Source organism: Balaenoptera borealis (genome assembly GCF_965194805.1).
Source record: "Balaenoptera borealis genome assembly, chromosome: 3".
In the NCBI taxonomy this organism is placed as follows: Eukaryota; Metazoa; Chordata; class Mammalia; order Artiodactyla; family Balaenopteridae; genus Balaenoptera; species Balaenoptera borealis.
This window is the reverse complement of record NC_138866.1, coordinates 29316336-29334114: the sequence shown is the minus strand read 5'-3', so window position 1 is coordinate 29334114 and position 17779 is coordinate 29316336. Positions and strand designations below refer to the sequence as shown.

General features: G+C 46.7%; 1 protein-coding gene across 11 annotated transcripts in view; it reads right to left on the bottom strand.

Moving 5' to 3' along the window:
- DPF3 (double PHD fingers 3) overlaps window positions 1-17779 on the bottom strand; it is a 277931-nt gene that overhangs the window by 106806 nt on the left and 153346 nt on the right. For all 11 annotated transcript variants that reach the window (XR_014242371.1, XR_014242372.1, XR_014242373.1 and 8 more), the window contains exons 4-5: window positions 11307-11434; window positions 4496-4591 (exon numbers count right to left, since the gene is read on the bottom strand). Coding sequence is in view for 7 of the 11 variants with exons in the window: in XM_082384351.1 (XP_082240477.1) it covers window positions 4496-4591; window positions 11307-11434 (224 nt within the window). In the remaining 4 variants the exon portion in view is untranslated. The remainder of the gene's footprint in view (window positions 1-4495; window positions 4592-11306; window positions 11435-17779) is intronic.

The window sequence follows — 17779 nt, the reverse complement described above, 5'->3', positions numbered from 1 at the left end:
CCTTCCTGAATCTTCAAAAATTGCTCAAATATGGGACAATGGCTCAGCGGCTTTTCAAATACTTCCCACTTTCGCTTAAGCTGTTGAGTTTCCTACAACTAAAAGACTCTCAATTGGGACAGACTCAGTCCCGAGCAGAGAGCTAGTTGCTCTATACCTGTTGTTCTCAAATAGTGGTCAAGGGATCCTTGGAGGTCCCTGAGACCCTTTCAGGGAGTCTCCAGTGTCAAAACTATTTTTGTAATAGTACTAAAATGTTATTTGAAAGTTTTCACTCTCATTCTCTCACAAGTACACAGTGGAGTTTTCGAGAGGCTACACGACACAATGATGTCATCACTCTGTGTGCTCGTGTATTCTTAAATTTAATGTTTTTTCTGTTTTGATTTCTAATATGGGAAGTATCACTAGTTACAACCCACCAGAACAATAGCTTTTGGGGCTCTCAGTAATTTGTAAGTAAAGAATCCCTGAGACCAAAAAAAAAATTGAGAACCACTGCTCTACACTCTTGCCATTTAAAGAGAGGTGCTCAGACCAGCAGCACTGGCATCACCTGGGATCTTGTTAACCAAGCGAGATCTCAGTCCCCACCCACCAGACCTACTGCATCAGAATTTGCACTTGAACAAGATCACCAGGTGCTTTATATGCACATTAAAGTTTGGAAGTACTGGACTACACCACAGTGCATCATAAACACTTACTGATTGATCAACTGATTGATAATACTCACATGGATGACTCACAGGAATTCCATGAACTTTAAAGAGCTTTGATTTGTTGGGCTAAAGTTACTACAGATACAATTATTCATTGTTGGGTCTCAATTTCTCTCACCCCTCAGGGACTCTCCATTGTCAAGGTTCTGAGAGTTGTTCCCTTTGCTTGCACCCTCCTAATAATATCTAGCCTTTATTAAGCACTCAAAATTGGCTGTGTATTACTACCCCAATTTTAATGATGAAGAAACTGAGACCCAGCATACTTATTCAATCTGGTCAGGGTCACAGAGGTTACCTAAACCACCCAAAGTCTAGTAAGTGGTAGAGCTGGGATTTGAACTCACGGTTCAAACAAAGCAGAGACTGTTCTCGTCATTACTACCTTAGCCCTGACTTCCTCAATGAACACACAGGGCACCTGGGAGTCCTGTTAAACTGCAGACTCTAATTCAGCCCACCTAGGGTGGAGTCTGGGGGTCTGCATTTCTAACAAGCTCCCAGGTGACACTGATGCTGTGGCCCAAGGGCCACATACTGAGATGTACAGCCTCAGACTGCCTCTCAGTCCCGACAACAGAAACGGAGTGACTCTCCTCCAGGAGCCAGTGGCAGCTTGAATACACCTTAAAGGGTAGCTTCATTGAGCCTGTGGGTTAAGCAGCTCCATACCTTATTCCAGCACAGGTAGGCTCACCTGCACTTTCCAGGTCCTTCCATGGCTCCCACCATGGATGTCTACAATGTCACTGCACAACGTAGAGCCGTTTGACTGCCCCTTAGCCAGCCTCGGGTGGGCCCAGAGCTAGTCTAGGCCCCATCCAGCCCCCTCGCTGTGTTCAGGCCTTTTCTCAGCTCCCATAAATCTGGAATATGACTTTCTGTTCTTTTTCCATCATTCATTCATTCATTCAACAAAATGGTCAGTGGCCACATGCTGGGCACTGGGCCACGTGTGACCCAGTAGAAAAAGCACAGACCTGTGTTCAAGTCCTAGCTTCTTCCTTACTAGGTTGGTTGTCCTTGAACAGGTTCCTTAACCTCTCTAGGAGTAATAATACCCACGTATGGGAATGAAAGAAGCAGTGCTGTCCAAGATAAATATAATGGGGGGTCACATGTCATTTTAAATTTTCCAGTAGCCACATTTTTAAAAAAGAGTAAAAACAGAAACAGATGCCATTAATTTTAGTAATACATTTTATTTAATCCAGTCTATCCAAAGTATTACCGTTTCAACATGTAATCAATACAAAAATATTAATGAAATGTTCACCATTCTTTTCCTACTATATCTTTGAAATATGGTGAATATTTTACACCTACACCACATTTCAATTTGAATTAGCAACATGTCAAGTGCTTGGTAGCCACCCACATGTGGCCAGTGGCTGCTGTAAAGGACCGTGCAGAAATAGAGAATGCAGTATAAAGGACCTATTGTCACTATCGATATCGTGTTTATGATATCGCTATCAACCTATCGTGTTTATGATGCACTGTGGTGTATTCCAGTAACGTAGCTCTTATTGGGAAGAGCTCATCACACTGCCTGATGTATAGGAAGTATACAGTAAGTACAAATGGCTGTTGCTGCCGCTTCTGCTGGTGTTCTTACAGAGAAGACACCCAATTCGTATTTGCCGACTACAAGTTCAATGCCTAGATTTCAGTTGGGAGTGGAGAAGATGTAAAGACGACCATTCTCCATCATCTACTCGAGTAAGTTTGGTTTGGGCTGAGACAAGGGTTGGAAGCAGGCCTGGAGGTACACAGCAATTGGAGTTCACAAAAGGCCCAGAAACTCCACATTCTAAAGCCTCCTTTAATGATGGAATAAGATATCCATTATTTTGTAACCCCCAAAGAAGGCATGGGTCCAGGCAAGTTCATCAGGGGCCACTAAGATGATTAGGTGAAAAAGTGATGGGGCACTTTCTAAGGAGAGATCTGGCTGACAACACCCAAATCCACGGATCAATTTTACCACTACTGAAAGCAGAACGAGTGGACAGCATACACCTCCAGATGTGAAGCAATAAGAAGCACACATCACACCTAAGAAAGAGTCTAGCCCCACCAAAAAATATTTACACACACACACAAATATCCCAAATCTAATCAAGTCTCTCATCAGATCACCAGTTTTCAGGAGATAAAGAGGATTGAGGGACACATCAAACACCACCAGTCGGCCAAATCTAGAATATGAGAAATTCCACAAGACCAACCACCCAAGTTCTTCAACAAATAAATGGCATGGAGAAAAAAAAAATATGTATGTGGTAGGGAGTAGCAAGGAAGAAGTATGTTATAGAATACAAGAGACCTAAGTTTCAAACAAACCAACTATAAAAAGGCATTTTTGAGAAAATCAGGGGGAAAGGATCAGGGACTGGATAGTAGATATTAGAATCGTTATTTTTATTGGGTATGATAATGATACCTGTTAGAGATATACATTGAGGTATGTACAGGTTAAATGAAAAAATGTCTAGGGGCTTGCATTCAAATATTCCACACACACACACAAATCCCACAAACATGCAAACCAACCAAAAGTGAGAGTAAAGAAAAGATTAAACAAGAGTGTCAAAACACTGATCATGGCTGAAGCTGAGTCGTGACTCTATAAGGTGTGCAGCATCAGAGGACCGCCCCGTCCAGACTGAGAAATTCCAGCTCCTGTCCAAGTCGGAGCATCTTAGCTCAGCATGGGCACTGCTAGGCCGCTTGCACCAGTCACCTAGGAACTTGCTTATAATACAGCTCTCCAGACCCTACCCCAGACTTCCTAAATCAGAACTTCTGGGAGTGGGTCCTGCAGATTTGCATTTCGATAGGCTCTCGTGGTGTTTCTGATGTGTACGCAGACACAAGAACCACAGGAATAGAGAGGCTTGCCATAATTATCACTGGACCCAAGCTCGGAGGGCATCCAGGACTAGCCTCTCGTCCACGGGAGGGGTAAGCATCCCGCCTAGAGCCTGAAGGAGCCAGACAGGCCTCAGAGAGTTAATTCTCCAGATGGAAAGCAGCACTTCATCCCCGCAGGTCCCGCTTCATCTGGTTTTTGTCAGATACTCCTGCAGACCCCTGAAGGTAATCACAGAAAACCCCTCTGGGCTTGAACGTGAGGACTCTGGAGGACCACCCCGAATGCCAGAGAGCACCACTCAGGCTTGGCTCCCTCCGCTTAAGAGTCACCCTCATATTTTTATTCCTTCCACCATGGATTTCCCCTCTGCCATTCCCCAGGCTTCTGGCCTTTTCTTGTCACATTCCAGGCCCACAGGCCTCCAAAGCCCCTGCCACACTGGCTTGGTAACCATCAGCTGCGGCCCCCATGCTTTCCCAGTTTGCTTCCACTCTCTGCCTAGTGAAACATACCCCAAAGCAGGTATCCTGACCCTGTCATTCTGGGGCAGCCCCAGGGACGGGACACTTCCCGCCTTGTTCTATGACTGAGGAATGGGGACAGCAGTCACGTTCTCCTCATCCCCCACCCTCACCCACACCTCAACCTCCACCTTCCCCAGACCCGCACCATCCCCTCGGGGCACCGTCTGCCTCTTCTCTCCCTCTTGCCAGCTCTAAACTCTTGCAGGCTATCACTTGAGAACCAGAACTCTTCTGGAGGTTTCCTCTCTAGGTGTCCTGCAAGGAAGACCATGGATACACCCTCTATCTAGCTGCAGTGGGACTTTGAATCTAGGGACCAGTTGTTTGCCAGGCCCCGGCCTCCCTGATCTCTTTCCTCCCTCACGGCTTACCCGTCCTCTGGTCCGATTTTTCCGCTTGGGAATATCTTCTTCTAAATCCTCTTCTTCATTTCCTTCTTCTACATTTTCATCATTTTCCAAAACCCTCTGAAATGACAAGAAAATAGAAGCATTGAGAAATAAAATGCAAAGGAGAAAACCATCAGAGGGTAATTTGGAGGGTGTTCTGTTTTGGTGTTGTTTTTTAACACAGTGAAGATGCTGCCATGGCTTGGGAAGCTAGGCCTCCAAAATGCTGGCCAGGAATTGGAGCTCTTGGCGGTACCAACTCTCTCTCCTGGGACCCTTCCAGCCGACTCCTCCTAGAACACCGACCTTTTTCAACTCTTTTTTGCCCAAGAAATGTTTTCTAAAAAGAGAATACTCTGGTAGGGGTACCCTTCTACGTGGGCCCAAGATGTCTGGTCAAAACTTACTTTCATGTAATTTTCCTTTTGTTCCTAAAGGGCCACCTCAAATATATGAAAATATGTTTCTCCTTTCCCTGGCATTCTGGAATCCTGCCCTGTTTGATGAAAACAAGTAACTTCCTCTCCATCTGACCAGAATTTGACATGAATGTGTTATTCATAATCTTCCATTGTTATTTTTTTAAGAGTAATGGATTTTCGTTACAGCACATTACTTGTAATGGAGCTCAAAGATCATAAATTTAATTCTCTCTCTCCAACAGCCCCGTGAGTCACACTGCAGCAGAGAATCCAATTTCCATTTTACAGGTAAATAAACTGAGGCTGAAAACAGTTTCGACTGCTCAAGATCATAGAGCAGAATCCACGACCAAAGCAAGGTCAGGTTCATCAGCTCAGAGTTTCCCATTTCTCTCTCAGCCCTTGTGTCTGAGAAGTCCAAGGCATATTGCAGTACTTCCTATAGGACCTGAGCACCTCACTGGCTTTGGCGGAGGGGAGGAAAGGGGAAATAAGGTGCGTATCTCTAGGTTTAAGGGAGGGATAAGAGACTGTGGCAGAGGACCCAGCCCCCCAGAGTGGAAGTGGGATAAGGGGAAGGGGAGCCCATGGATTCCATGTCAGGAGCCCTGGGGGCTTCTTTATAAGCTCACTCTGTGGCCTTGGGTGAGTCATCATCGCTTCATGCCTCAGTTTCCCCAATTATAAAATAGGAACTCATTCATTCAATCAACAAACATTTGTCTAGGGCTGACTACATGGCAGGTACTGTGCTAGATAAGCCAAAAAATGGCTACAGTCCTGGCCCCAAGGGGACTCTACAGTCTAATGAAGGAAGGACAGATTCAAACAACATACATAACCATATAATTACAACTGCTATGAAAACAGTGATAGGCAAGTTCAAGGTGCTATGAGAGGTTGTTAGAAGGGACCTTTACCTAATCTGAGGTCAGGTAAGGCTTACCTGTGGAAGTGAACTAAGGAAGTTGAGATGTAAAGGATAGACAGACACTAACCTTGGGAACAGGGACCAAAGGGAGGAGAGGAGGGAAAGTATTCTACGCAAAGGGAACAGCATGAGCAAACTCCCTGAAGCAGGGAGGGGAATATGGCTTGTCCAGAGAGCATGAAGAGGCCAGTGTGACCAGAGCTCAGTGGCTCAGGAAGAGACTGGTCTAAGATGAAGCTAGAAAGGTGGGTGGGCACCAAGTTATACAGGACAACAGCAACCACCCATCCTTGTGGTAATAGTGTGACAATCACACAAGCTATGAAAAGACTTAGAAAGCGGGACTTCCCTCGTGGCACAGTGGTTAAGAATCCGCCTGCCAATGCAGGGGACATGGGTTCGAGCCCTGGTCCAGGAAGATCCCACATGCCACGGAGCAACTAAGCCCGTGCGCCACAACTACTGAGCCTGCGCTCTAGAGCCCACGAGCCACAACTACTGAGCCCGCGCGCCTACAGCCCGTGCTCTACAAAAAGAGAAGCCACTGCAATGAGAAGCCCGCACCCTGCAACAAAGAGTAGCCCCTGCTCACTGCAACTAGAGAAAGCCCGTGCACAACAATGAAGACCCAACACAGACAAAAAATAAAAATTAATAAAATTGAAAAAAAAAATTCATGCTGCTAAATAATTTTTTTAAAAAGACTTAGAAAGCAGCATGCATGGTACTGACTTCTGGTATCACCATCACTGTTCCAGTGGCCTCCTGGACAATGCCCTTGGCCTGTCCTCAAAGCAGGAAGCCCAGGGGTGAGTTTCCAATGACCTTCTCCCATTGCCTTCTTGTCAGAGAGTTCCATTCCCATCGCAGGGGTCAGGATATTGCTAATTGCCAAATCCTCCCAAAGAACTCAAAATAGGTCTAGTAAATTCTTCTCTGGCTTCTCTACCAGGTTTATATGGGAAGCCATCAGCTGATAGCACTTAGGCTCTCTGGGACAACCTTAGCCACCTAACAGAGAAGCAACGGCATCTGCCAGACACGACCTTTGGCCCACAGCTAGGAAACGCTGGCCCGGGTCCACAGCAAGAGTCCTAGCCTTCCTGCGCCTTGGCTTCCTGAACCGTAGGGGGGAACACTAGTGAGACAATGACAAGTCAGACGCTCTGCAGCCTTTGGTGAAAAGATGTAGCATAAATACAAGGTGTCGTTCTTACGACAACTGTTGCTGTTTGTATAGCCATCTTGCAAACTCTCTGGGTGTTGAAGCCATTTAATCATGGTAAGTTCCAAGTGTCTCGAATTTAAAGATCATTGCCTCTGGCATCTCAGCGCAATTCTGATGCCACTCTCATTTTTTATTATGAAGGTATTTATTACCTGCAACATGGACTCTGGGTTGGAAGGTGAAAGCTGGTGAAGGCAGCTGCACTAGTCCCTAGACGTGCTGCACAGCCTCAACATCCCGGAGAAAACTGACTTCTCCCTCCCTCTTCCCACTGGCTTCCCTGTGTCTCTAGAACCTCTGGTCCGAGCCCTAGGCCTCACATGTGACAGCAGCATTTCCTGTGTTTCTGCATTTCCTGCGACGTGGCCCTGACACCAGAAGCCTCTCTACACAACTTGGGAGAAGCCAGGAGTTCCTAACAAACAAAGCCCGTATTCAGGGCTCAGGAAGCAGAGGGACCATCCTGTATTAGGAATGAAGGGCAGGGGTGTCCCACTAGAGATGCAGCTCATCCCCCGTGACACACTTGCATTCCCTGTCCAAGGACATTATCTGGAAAATAGACACATTTTAAAACAACTTTGCTCCCTGCTACTCTAACCAGTCTTTACGATGATGATAATGATCGTTTGTGGTTGTGCTTTTTTAAAAAAGAAGGAATTCCTCTTTTTTTTTTTTTTTGCGTATCAGAGGAATTCCTCTTTAAAGATTCCATTATCTCCAGCTGGAAGAGTGCAAAGTTCTCCTACTTCCCTCCTTGCACTGCTGGCCCTGCATCCAGTCTCCTTTCCATGCAGCACCCAGAGGGGTCTTAAGGAAACACAAATTCACTGCCCTGGTTAAAATCCTCCAAATGGCTTCCTTTTTCATGTTCCATGAATCCAACAGCCTCCTGCAGGTCTGGCCCTGCCCACCTCTCCAAGTGCCTCCCCGGCCCTTCCCTCCCTGGCACCGTGCTCCAGCCACACCAGCCTCTGTCTGTTCTTTCCACACAACGTGCTCAGAACTATCGCGATGCCTTCAAGAGCACTGTTCCTCCGCCCAGAAAGCCCTTCCCAGGTTCCTCACTTTGCTGGCTCCTTCTCATCTCACAGGACCGGGGTATAGCCCTTGTCTCCCTTAGGATGCTACCTAGAATCTGTCCCTCCTCTTGTACTGAGCCTTCATACTCTGTTCTTTTCATGGCATTTATCCTGAAATGCAGTTATTTTACTTGTTCGTTTACTTGCTTTCTGTCTGTATGTCATGCTACAAAATAAGTATGAGAAGAGCAGACAGGTCTCTCTTGGTTTCGCTGTTACCCCAGAGCCCAGCACAATGCCTGCTCAGAGGAGGCACTCAATAAACTTTGATGGAATGAATGAATGAATGGAAAAATGAACAAAACAGTCCATTTGTTACATGTGCACTTTATTTTAATAATCAAAGCCAATAAAAACATGTAAACTCATCTGGCTTTGGTCCTGGTTTCGGCTTCTAGCACAGCAGGTGGTAGGCCCATGCTTTGCATATAGTAGACATTCTGGTTACATCGGGGATGATGGTGATGATGATGATTCGACAATGACAACCCGTATACTGGCCCAATGCTGCCTGAGAAGGACTCGAACCCACCGCCAGCTCGAAAAGGAAAGGGCTGCCTGTCTCTAGAGCATCAAGGCTTCTGGGCAATGGTTCTGTCCCACCCATTGACTCAGTCAAATTACCCCAACTGAGCAAAAATACTCTTAACAGGCAATACAGATGGGACAGACGGTGACTTCAAAGATCTAAAAGTCCAAAAATGGGGGATAATACATGAATAGCAAAAAAAAAAAAAAAAAAGAAGAAGAAGAAAAAGAAAGTACTAGGTGCCCTAAATGCCAGCGGTAAAAAGAGAACTAGGGGGTGGGGGGTGATCAAGAAAGGCTTCATGGGGAAGGTGGTATCAGGGCTGAGCCTAATAGGTGGGTGGAATTTGTACACGTGGTGATGGAAGAAAAGGCACGCCAGATAAAGGGCACAGCATGACCAGAGGCACGGAGGGAAGGAGGCTGGAGAACAGAGGGAGTAAAGGAATCGTGGGAAATAAGCCTGAAAACTAGGTTAGGAGCGGAGAGAGGAGGCCCAAGAAGATCACACTCATCACCTTAGATTTATTTAGCGAGACACAAAAGTGTTTTAGCCAAGTTTTTTAAACAAGGGCATGGCCCAAGCAGCACTGTGTTTTGGGGTGAAAGGTCAGCTATCAAAGTAGGACATGGTGGAGAGGGGACAGACTGGGGACGGGCAACTCACAGGAATCTGTTCACTCGTGCATCCACGCAATATTTATTGTGCACCTACTATGTGCAGGCACTGTTTAGGTCTTGAGATACAAAGGGGTGCAAGCAAGAGAGACAAAGATTCCTGCTCTTGAGGAGTTTACATTCTACTAGAAGAAAACAGAAAATAAACAATAGCATCATAAATCAGTAAATTATGAAGTATGTTAGATGCTGATAAAACCTATGGGGAAAAAGAAAAAGAAAAGGAAAGCAGAGTAAGAGAGTCGGGAGTGCTGCGGGGCAGAGAGGGCACAGGATGTGGTATTACTTTCAGTGGTCAGGGTAAACTTCACAGAGAAGAAGAGACAGGAGCCAAAACTTGAAGACGGTGAAGGTGAGAGCCCGGCGTATGGGGAGAGGGCCGTGAGGCAGAGGACGCAGCCAGAGCACAGCCGGAGGTGGAGCGCGCCTGGTGTGTACGTGAGTAGCCGAAGGTCGGTGTGCCTGGAGCTGAGTCAGCCAGGAAGAGAGGAAGCAGCGAGTCAGAGAGAGGTGAGAGGGCCGCGACTTCTTCTCGGGAGAACAGGGGCCAGTGCAGGGTTTGAGCACAGGAAAGGCCCCCTCTCAGCCACAAGCAGGGCACTACTTAGAAAGCAATCGCAACCGTTCAGACAGGAGATGTGAGTGCCTTGGACCAGGGCAGCAGCGGTGGATGTGGTGAGAAGGGGCCACGCTCTGGATTTGTGTTGACAGGGCACAGTGGACAGGAATCCTGATGAATGGATATTGGGTGTGAGAGAAAGACAGGGGTCGAAGACAACTCCAAGGTGTGTCAGACATATAAAGGTTTCAGTCAATAAGGATCTTTACTAGGGCTGTAGATCTGACAAGTAGAGGAGGGAACAAATATAAGCCATGTTGTGACGACCAAATGGAAAAGACTGGACCATTCATCTGAACGCAGGAATGGCGGAGAAGGAGGCCACGTTCACTGACTCATTCAACGCCTTTATTGAGACCAGACTCTGCTGGGCACATGCAAGGCCCCGAGGGTACAACAGTGAACACGAAGGCACGGTCTCTGACTCGACGGAACCCATGCACTGTGGTACTGACGAAGCAAACCTAACATTTTACTGGTAGTCATTTAATTACAATGTTAATAAATTAATATGTAAATATTAGATTGGATATAAAATTAATAAATATGCAATTGTATAATATATGAATAACAAAATATATAATTTTAATATAAAGTATTAATGTAATACAAATGTAAGTTAATTTTAATAATTTCATTATGTTTAATTATTAAAAACTACGATTTCATATTTATATTCATTAATATTATTACAATCTTCTGTGCCAACCATTGAATTCAACAATGGGGACTCAAGACACATAAATAAGACACCGTCAGAGTGCACCATTGTAATCCTGCGTGGTGACCCTGCGTGGTGGCGGCCTTGGCCATGCTGTGCACAGAGGGTGGTGAACACATGGGGACGGGAGCCACCAACCCTGCCTGGGGGATGACTTCTAAACTGGCCTTGAAGGAGAGGTGGGTGGTGCTGGGGAAGGACAAGACAGCCGGTGAACTAGAGCTGAGGAGGGGGTGTGAGGCAGGGGTGCGGTGGGGATCCCTGTGGGGGCTGGCTGCCCCAGACAACCGAGCTTTCCAAGCCTGGGCTGTGGCTGCTGGCTCCCGGGGCGGGTGGGGACATGGTCAGTTTCGCTCACCACTGTGTCCCCAGGACCTCGCATGGTGCCTGGCACACAGTAGGCTCCAAAATTACATTTTGAGTGGACTAACAGGGAGACCAAGGCCAGCTTCCCAGTTGTGGTGGGAAGTTGAGACACAGCCCTGGCCCTTGAGAGGACAACCAGAGCTGGGGCTGGAGTTCCGGAAGCACGACGGTGATGCTTGGGGGCCACCCCCAAACCCGTCCCGCAAGCACACAAATACCTGTATTTCCTGGATGTTTTCCTCCTCCCTGGTGTCCACCTTCTTCTCGATCCCCTCACCACGGAGCAAGGCTTCCAGGGTGGTGCTCTCTGAGGTGAACCCATCTTTCTTCAGAGGCAGCTCCACTTCTGAAAAACAAGGACAGGAAAGCAGTGTCAGGCCACTGGAAACAGGAGAGAAAGGAGGGACAGGAAGGGTGGCCCTTGAGGGCATGCGGGAACCGCAGCCCCCGGCAAGGATTCAAGATGCCTGCGATCTCTCCTCCGGGCCGAACAGGAACACTGGAGTTCAGCTCTTCCATCTCCAATTCACAGTCCCAGAGCCAGAGCCCAGCCCTGCCTGCTGCCTCAGAGACGGCGGACACAGGGCAGAAGGGGCGCCAGAAGAACACGGGGTCAGACGGCCTGCGTCTCTGTCCTGCTTCTGCCACCCTCCGGCTCTGTGACTTTGGGCGAGGCGCTCAAGGATCCCCGAGCCCTTTTGCACATCTACAAAGTGAGGGGGACAATGCCGAGCACCCCACCAGGCCATTTTGTGGAGCGTAAATGTGTTCCTTTACATTCAAGCACTTTGAAAACTCTAAAGCGGTGCACCAATGTCGGCCTCAAGTTTTATTATCCTCTCCCTCTATGCCAACTCTTGTCTGCCAACTCCATGACCTCCCCCCGGCCATGCTGGCTGCCCAGCTCCAGTCTGCTCCATGAAAAGCTATTTCAACCTCAGAGAGGCTGTTCTTATCAACCCACCAGGGAAGTAAAGGCCTCTGAAGCCCAGGGAAGAAAAAGAACGAGAGCAGATGCCTAACAGGCCCCTGATCAGCAGCTGGGAGCTGCAGTGCCCGCACACTGGGGCATTTGTTCTGAAGACATCAGAGTTTGATTGGCTTCGTGGGGCTTGAGATCATGGGGCCACCTGAGCAGTGGCAGCCAGAGCCGGCCCTGCCCGTGAGAGAAATCGGAGAGAGAAACTGAACCCCTTTCTCAAGAATTCCCCCAACTCCGAACCCAAAGGAGGGTGGTTGAGGGTCTTTTGGTTTGTTTTTTGGGGTTTTTTTCATTAAAAACAGAAACCTCAGGTACAGGCGATCATACTCAGATTTACTACAAAATATTCCTCCCACCTCTCCCCGGACCCTGTACTTCATACCCCCTGCGATTAGATGCATAGTCCCTACCCTGTATCAGGTAAGATGGGTGCAAGACCATGAGGGGGTGGTGCCGGAGCAAATGGTCAGGGGAACGAATGGCCCATCTGTATGGAGTTTACAGACGTGTGGATAGGAATTAGGGGACAAGGAATGGGGAAGCACCAGGGCAGTTAACAGTGGGGGGTCAGGAGCCCTGCTATCCCTGGAGGGACAGAGAGAGTGTGTTTGCAAGACCTGGAGAGAGCCATGGAAGGCTCTCGGGCCAGAGAACCCGGGTACACACACCCAACCTCTCTCTCCTTGCCCTGTCTTCCTGCTCTGCCCTCCCACTGGCCAAGCTCAACCAGAAGCCACAGGGCAAGGGAGCCTCACTGATGCAGCCATTGAGGTCAGCTTCCTGGGGCACAGGGCAGCGTAAAGAAGGGCAAAAGGCTGATCTGGGGGGACAAACAGAAATAACCAGCACAATCAACCCGCGTTCCACTGGCCTTTATTCAAATGGAGCTCCACATTCCCCTTCTATCTCCTCCACCAGAGCCAGACGCAGGCTGGCCAGCCCATAAGAAAGGGTGCTCAGGCAGCCCATTAAAACTGAAGAAACTCACACCCATGCATGACCAGCCCCCAGGAGATGATGGTGGGAAGGAGAAACAGTATCTCAAGTCCCTTGAAAGACAAGGTCTTTGGGATTTTCTTACCAAAAAAGGCAAGCAGAGGATCCACCTCCATCAAAAAGTACTACCCCCGAATCAACCACCTCTGAAACTCATTCACCCACTTATTCATTCAACAAATATTTACTGAGCACCTGCTATGTGACGACCACCGTGTTAGAACTAGGTACATAGGAGGTGAACCAAATAGCGACCAATCCGGCCTTTAGATGGTTGACAATCTAAAGAGACAGAATTGGGAGATTGGGATGGACATATATACACTAATATGTATAAAATGGATAACTAATAAGAACCTGCTGTATAAAAACATAAATTAAATAAAATTCAAAAAAAATAAAGACAGACATTAAATGCTAAGTACAGAATAAATATGCAATTACAAAATGTCATAAGTGCTACAGAGAAAAGCAACAGGGTGAAATGTGAAGAAAGAATACAGTGCGGGGGGCGGTGTCTACTTTAGATCGGGGGTCAAGGAAGGGCTGTGTGGTGAAGTTACATCACACAGAAAAATAGCCAACTGTCTGCTTTGGTGAGTTCAGAGTGTGCAGCTCCAGAGCCTGCTCCAATGACATATTAGTCCTTCTCCCAAGTCACAAAAGGCTTCCAAGTGTCTAATCTAAAACAATTAAAATATGTTGCCTCATGCCCTGTCCTCAGCCAAAAGAGAACAGCTGTTCACCATCCCTCAGATTTATAATAACCATATATATATTTTTATTTATGAAGTTCACATTTTAGTATCCCCCTTAGCCTTCTCAACACTAAATAAATCCTATTTCCAGAATTGCACAGTATTTTAGAGCTGAAAAGGCCTTACAAATCATCTACTTTAATCATCTCATTTTCTTTTTCTTTTTTCTTTTTTTTTTTATTTTGGCCACACCATGCAGCATGTGGGATCTTAGTTCCCCAACCAGGGATCGAATCCTTGTCCCCTGCATTGGGAACATGGAGTCTTAACCACTGGACCACCAGGGAAGTCCTATCATCTCATTTTATAAATGAGTCACCTGAGGCTCAGAAAAGTTAAGTAACGTCACCGAAAGCCACACAGCAGGACAAGAATGCAGCCAAAGGATCTTTCCTAGACACGGTTAAGATCGTGACAAGAGCCCCACTCACTGTATTCTTATTAGTAGTTTGCAGGCTCAGGCTGAGTCCCAACAAGCACTGATATGTTTGTGTACATGCAGAGTGCCTGGCACATAGCAAACATTCAAAATGTGTCAGCTGTTATTGCTATGTATCACTTAATCCCCACCGCCACCCAAGTGGTGAGCACAGATATCATCCCATTTCACAGATGAGGATGCTGCAGCTTAGGGAGGCTTAAACTTGCTCAGTATCAGACACCTGGTAAGGGGCAAAGTCCAGCCTTGACCCCAATCTGCCTCAGAACCCATTCACCTAATCTCTAGGCTGTATGGACTTCACCTTGCCTCGATCTGGTCCCTCCCTGAAAAGTCGTTTCCCAAACCTTTGTGCATGTTCACTGCCCTCCTAGACTACCTCCACAGTTTTCATATTTTGAGATAAAAGGCAGACCTTTGCTGGAGACTGAGGGCAGGTCTGTGTCAAGGTCCTGGGCTCTGTTCTATATGAGCATCCCCATGGGGTGTGCACTCAGCACAACAGCACTGAATTTTCCATCACTGGTAAACTCCCTCATGCTCCTCCCTCTACTGCCCCTTCTTCCTCTCCTGCTAACTATTCCTCCATCCTGCTTTCCCATCGTTCAGTCTACTCTGTTGGTCCTCTGGTCCTGATCCTCTGAGATGGGCACAGGGTCAGAAACATGGGGGAGAAGAGAAGCAAAATGGGAAGAGTGAAATGGGCTCTCCTACACTCGAAGGGCTAGAAGGGACCCCCAACAGCATCCAATCACTTAACGAGGAAAGTAGAGCACAGAAAGACACAGAGACTTTCCCAGGGTCACAGAGAAACTTAGTGACATTATCCTTTGCCTAATTACCAAAATATTTTATTGGCTCATAGAAGTTCTGCTTTCAGAAACACCTGGAGTCAAATCCTGGCCTTGCCATGTATTAGCCAAGGGACCACGGGCTGGTTACCTAAACCTCTAAGTCTGTTTCCTTATATGTTAAATGGGGATGATCATAGTATCTATTTCATAGTGTTGGTGTGAGAATTAAACATGGTAATACTCTGCATAAAGAAACTCTGAAAAGATCCCCACAAAAACTAGTGTGAGAAACAGAGTGGAAAAGGAGGCTTACCAATTTTTGCTTTGCTTTTTTTCTATTCAAAACAAGATTCAAAATTAGATCATATAGTAAATAGCCTGGGATGTTCTCAGTGTCCTATAAATGCTACATGTTACTATTATCAAAGTTTGAATGATTCTGATTTAATGGCACAGCAACGCTGTCCAATAGAAATATAATGCAAGCCATTCATGTAATTTTAAACGTTTTAGTAGCCACATTAATAAAAGTAAAGAGCAACAGGTACAATTAATCTTAATATATATTTTATCTAACCCAACATATCCAAAACATTATCACTTCAATGTGTAATCAATATTTTTAAATTATTGCGACATTTTACATTATTTTATTCACATTAAGTCTTTGAAATCTAGTGAGTATTTTACACTTACAGTGCATCTCAATTCAGATTAGCTGCATTTCAAGTGTTCCATGGCCACACGTGGCTGGTGGCTACTGTAGTAAACACTACAGGCTTACAGAATTAAAAGCAACATTTGCTGATTTTGCTTCTAAAAAATGGAAGGACGTTAAATATGCTCTTAGTGTTGTCTACTTGATACCCGGCTGAGCACCATTCCAGAACAACATTCTAGCTGACCCCTGGCAAACCCTGGTTTCAAAGCACTATGGGTAAAGCCTGCAAGGTCAGAGTGACAGGCTAACCAGTGCCCTCCCAACAAAGCAGCAGAGGGTACATTCTCTGGCTCCAGACCATAGGAGGTCCCAGAGGGAAGGAAAAATAAGGTAACAGGTCCAAGCTCTTGCACAATGCACGTCCTAGACATGCTCCCTATGGAGCCCTTAGGGATTTCATTGATTCAGTTTTATTCTAATACAGCTCATCTGGATATAAGATTTAATAATTCTTTAAAAGCGCATTCATTTTGACCCTCCCACAAATTTGGGGACCGCATAACCTGACAGGAGCCATCAAACACTTAACATTAAAAGAAAATGGCCTAAAACACACACACATAATTCATCTTTAAATTAGCCTGATTTTATACACATGGATACAAACCCACGGATCGGTACTCTCTCCGGAGCGGCAGCAGCTGTCACCCAAGCCAGCCACCTCCCCGGACCCCCGTACGCAGCACTGCCTGCACTTCTAATTGGGAACAGAGATACTCCTTGGGTGACTTCCAGCACGATCCATCACACCAGAGACAGCTTCTGTGCAAGCCGAAGCAAAACAGTTTCCAAATAAGAAAAAACCTCTCAGACAAACAAGGATTGAAGCATAGAAAGTCTTGGAATGAAGGAAGGAAGGAAGGAAGGAAGGAAGGAAGGAAGGAAGGAAGGAAGGAAGGAAGGAAGGAAGGAAGGGAGGAAGGGAGGGAAGAAGGGAGGGAGGGAGGGAGGGAGGGAGGGAGGAAGGAAGGAAGGAAGGAAGGAAGGAAGGGAGGGAGGAAAGGAAAGCACAAATAAAAGCAAAGCAAAAAAAAAAGAAAGAAAGAAAAAAATCACCAGTGAAGAGCAATGGCTTCTCCCCAGGGCTGTGGACAGGGCAGCCATCCTCTCGGGTGGAGATCAAAGCCACAGGCTTTTGACACAGGTGCCCCAAGCCTGCCACCCAATGCACCAAATGCAAGGCTTCCACTGGGTCGTGGAACCACTGAGCTCATTAACAGGATGCAGGCAAGACGAGGCTGAAAGTGCAACATGGGAGCACGGTGAGTAATTAAATCCCAGGTCATTTAAAAATGCAAACGCTTGGATGTCACAGGCTCACGGCGCCTCTGACTCCTCGTGCATTTTTTGCCTCAGGATGGAGGACTGGGAACCTGCAAGTCATATATGGATTACAATAAAATATGCCATATAAAAAACAGATTAAGACAGTTCTTCTTTGGGGATGTATACAAAGAGAGGAGCTGTCTGTTAGCTGTCGAGTTTGCAAGAGATACCACCTTTGGGGAGGCTGCGCTCTGCCAACAGACAGACTGCCCCCAGGGAGATCGTGGTGAAACACCCTGACAAGGCACATCCATCCGTCCATCCATCACGGGCGCTCTCTGACGCAGGAGCCTGGAGATAGAGTTATGGTGCAAAGGAGGTAGAAACCCCACAGACAATGGCAGACAATCCTCCTGCTACATCACGAGTGCTCAGATTTCTTTTTCCACCCGACGCTAGTTTTTCTTTAAAAATACAAATGTGCAGTTTTCTCTTCTGGCCACCTATTATTTTGAGGAGTTAATCTCATCACATTTCCTTGGGTTTATACATCAACTTACACCAAGGAGCAAGAAGCTTAAGAATCATTTTTTTCATTGATGCCCAACAGACTCTCGGGCTCATGGGGAAGGAGAGGGGTATTGTTATCGCTCACCCTGCGGAGGAAGAGACTGGAGGGGACCAAAGCCCTGATTTCCTGAGATGGTGGCAGGCCCAGGGACCCATCTGCTCATT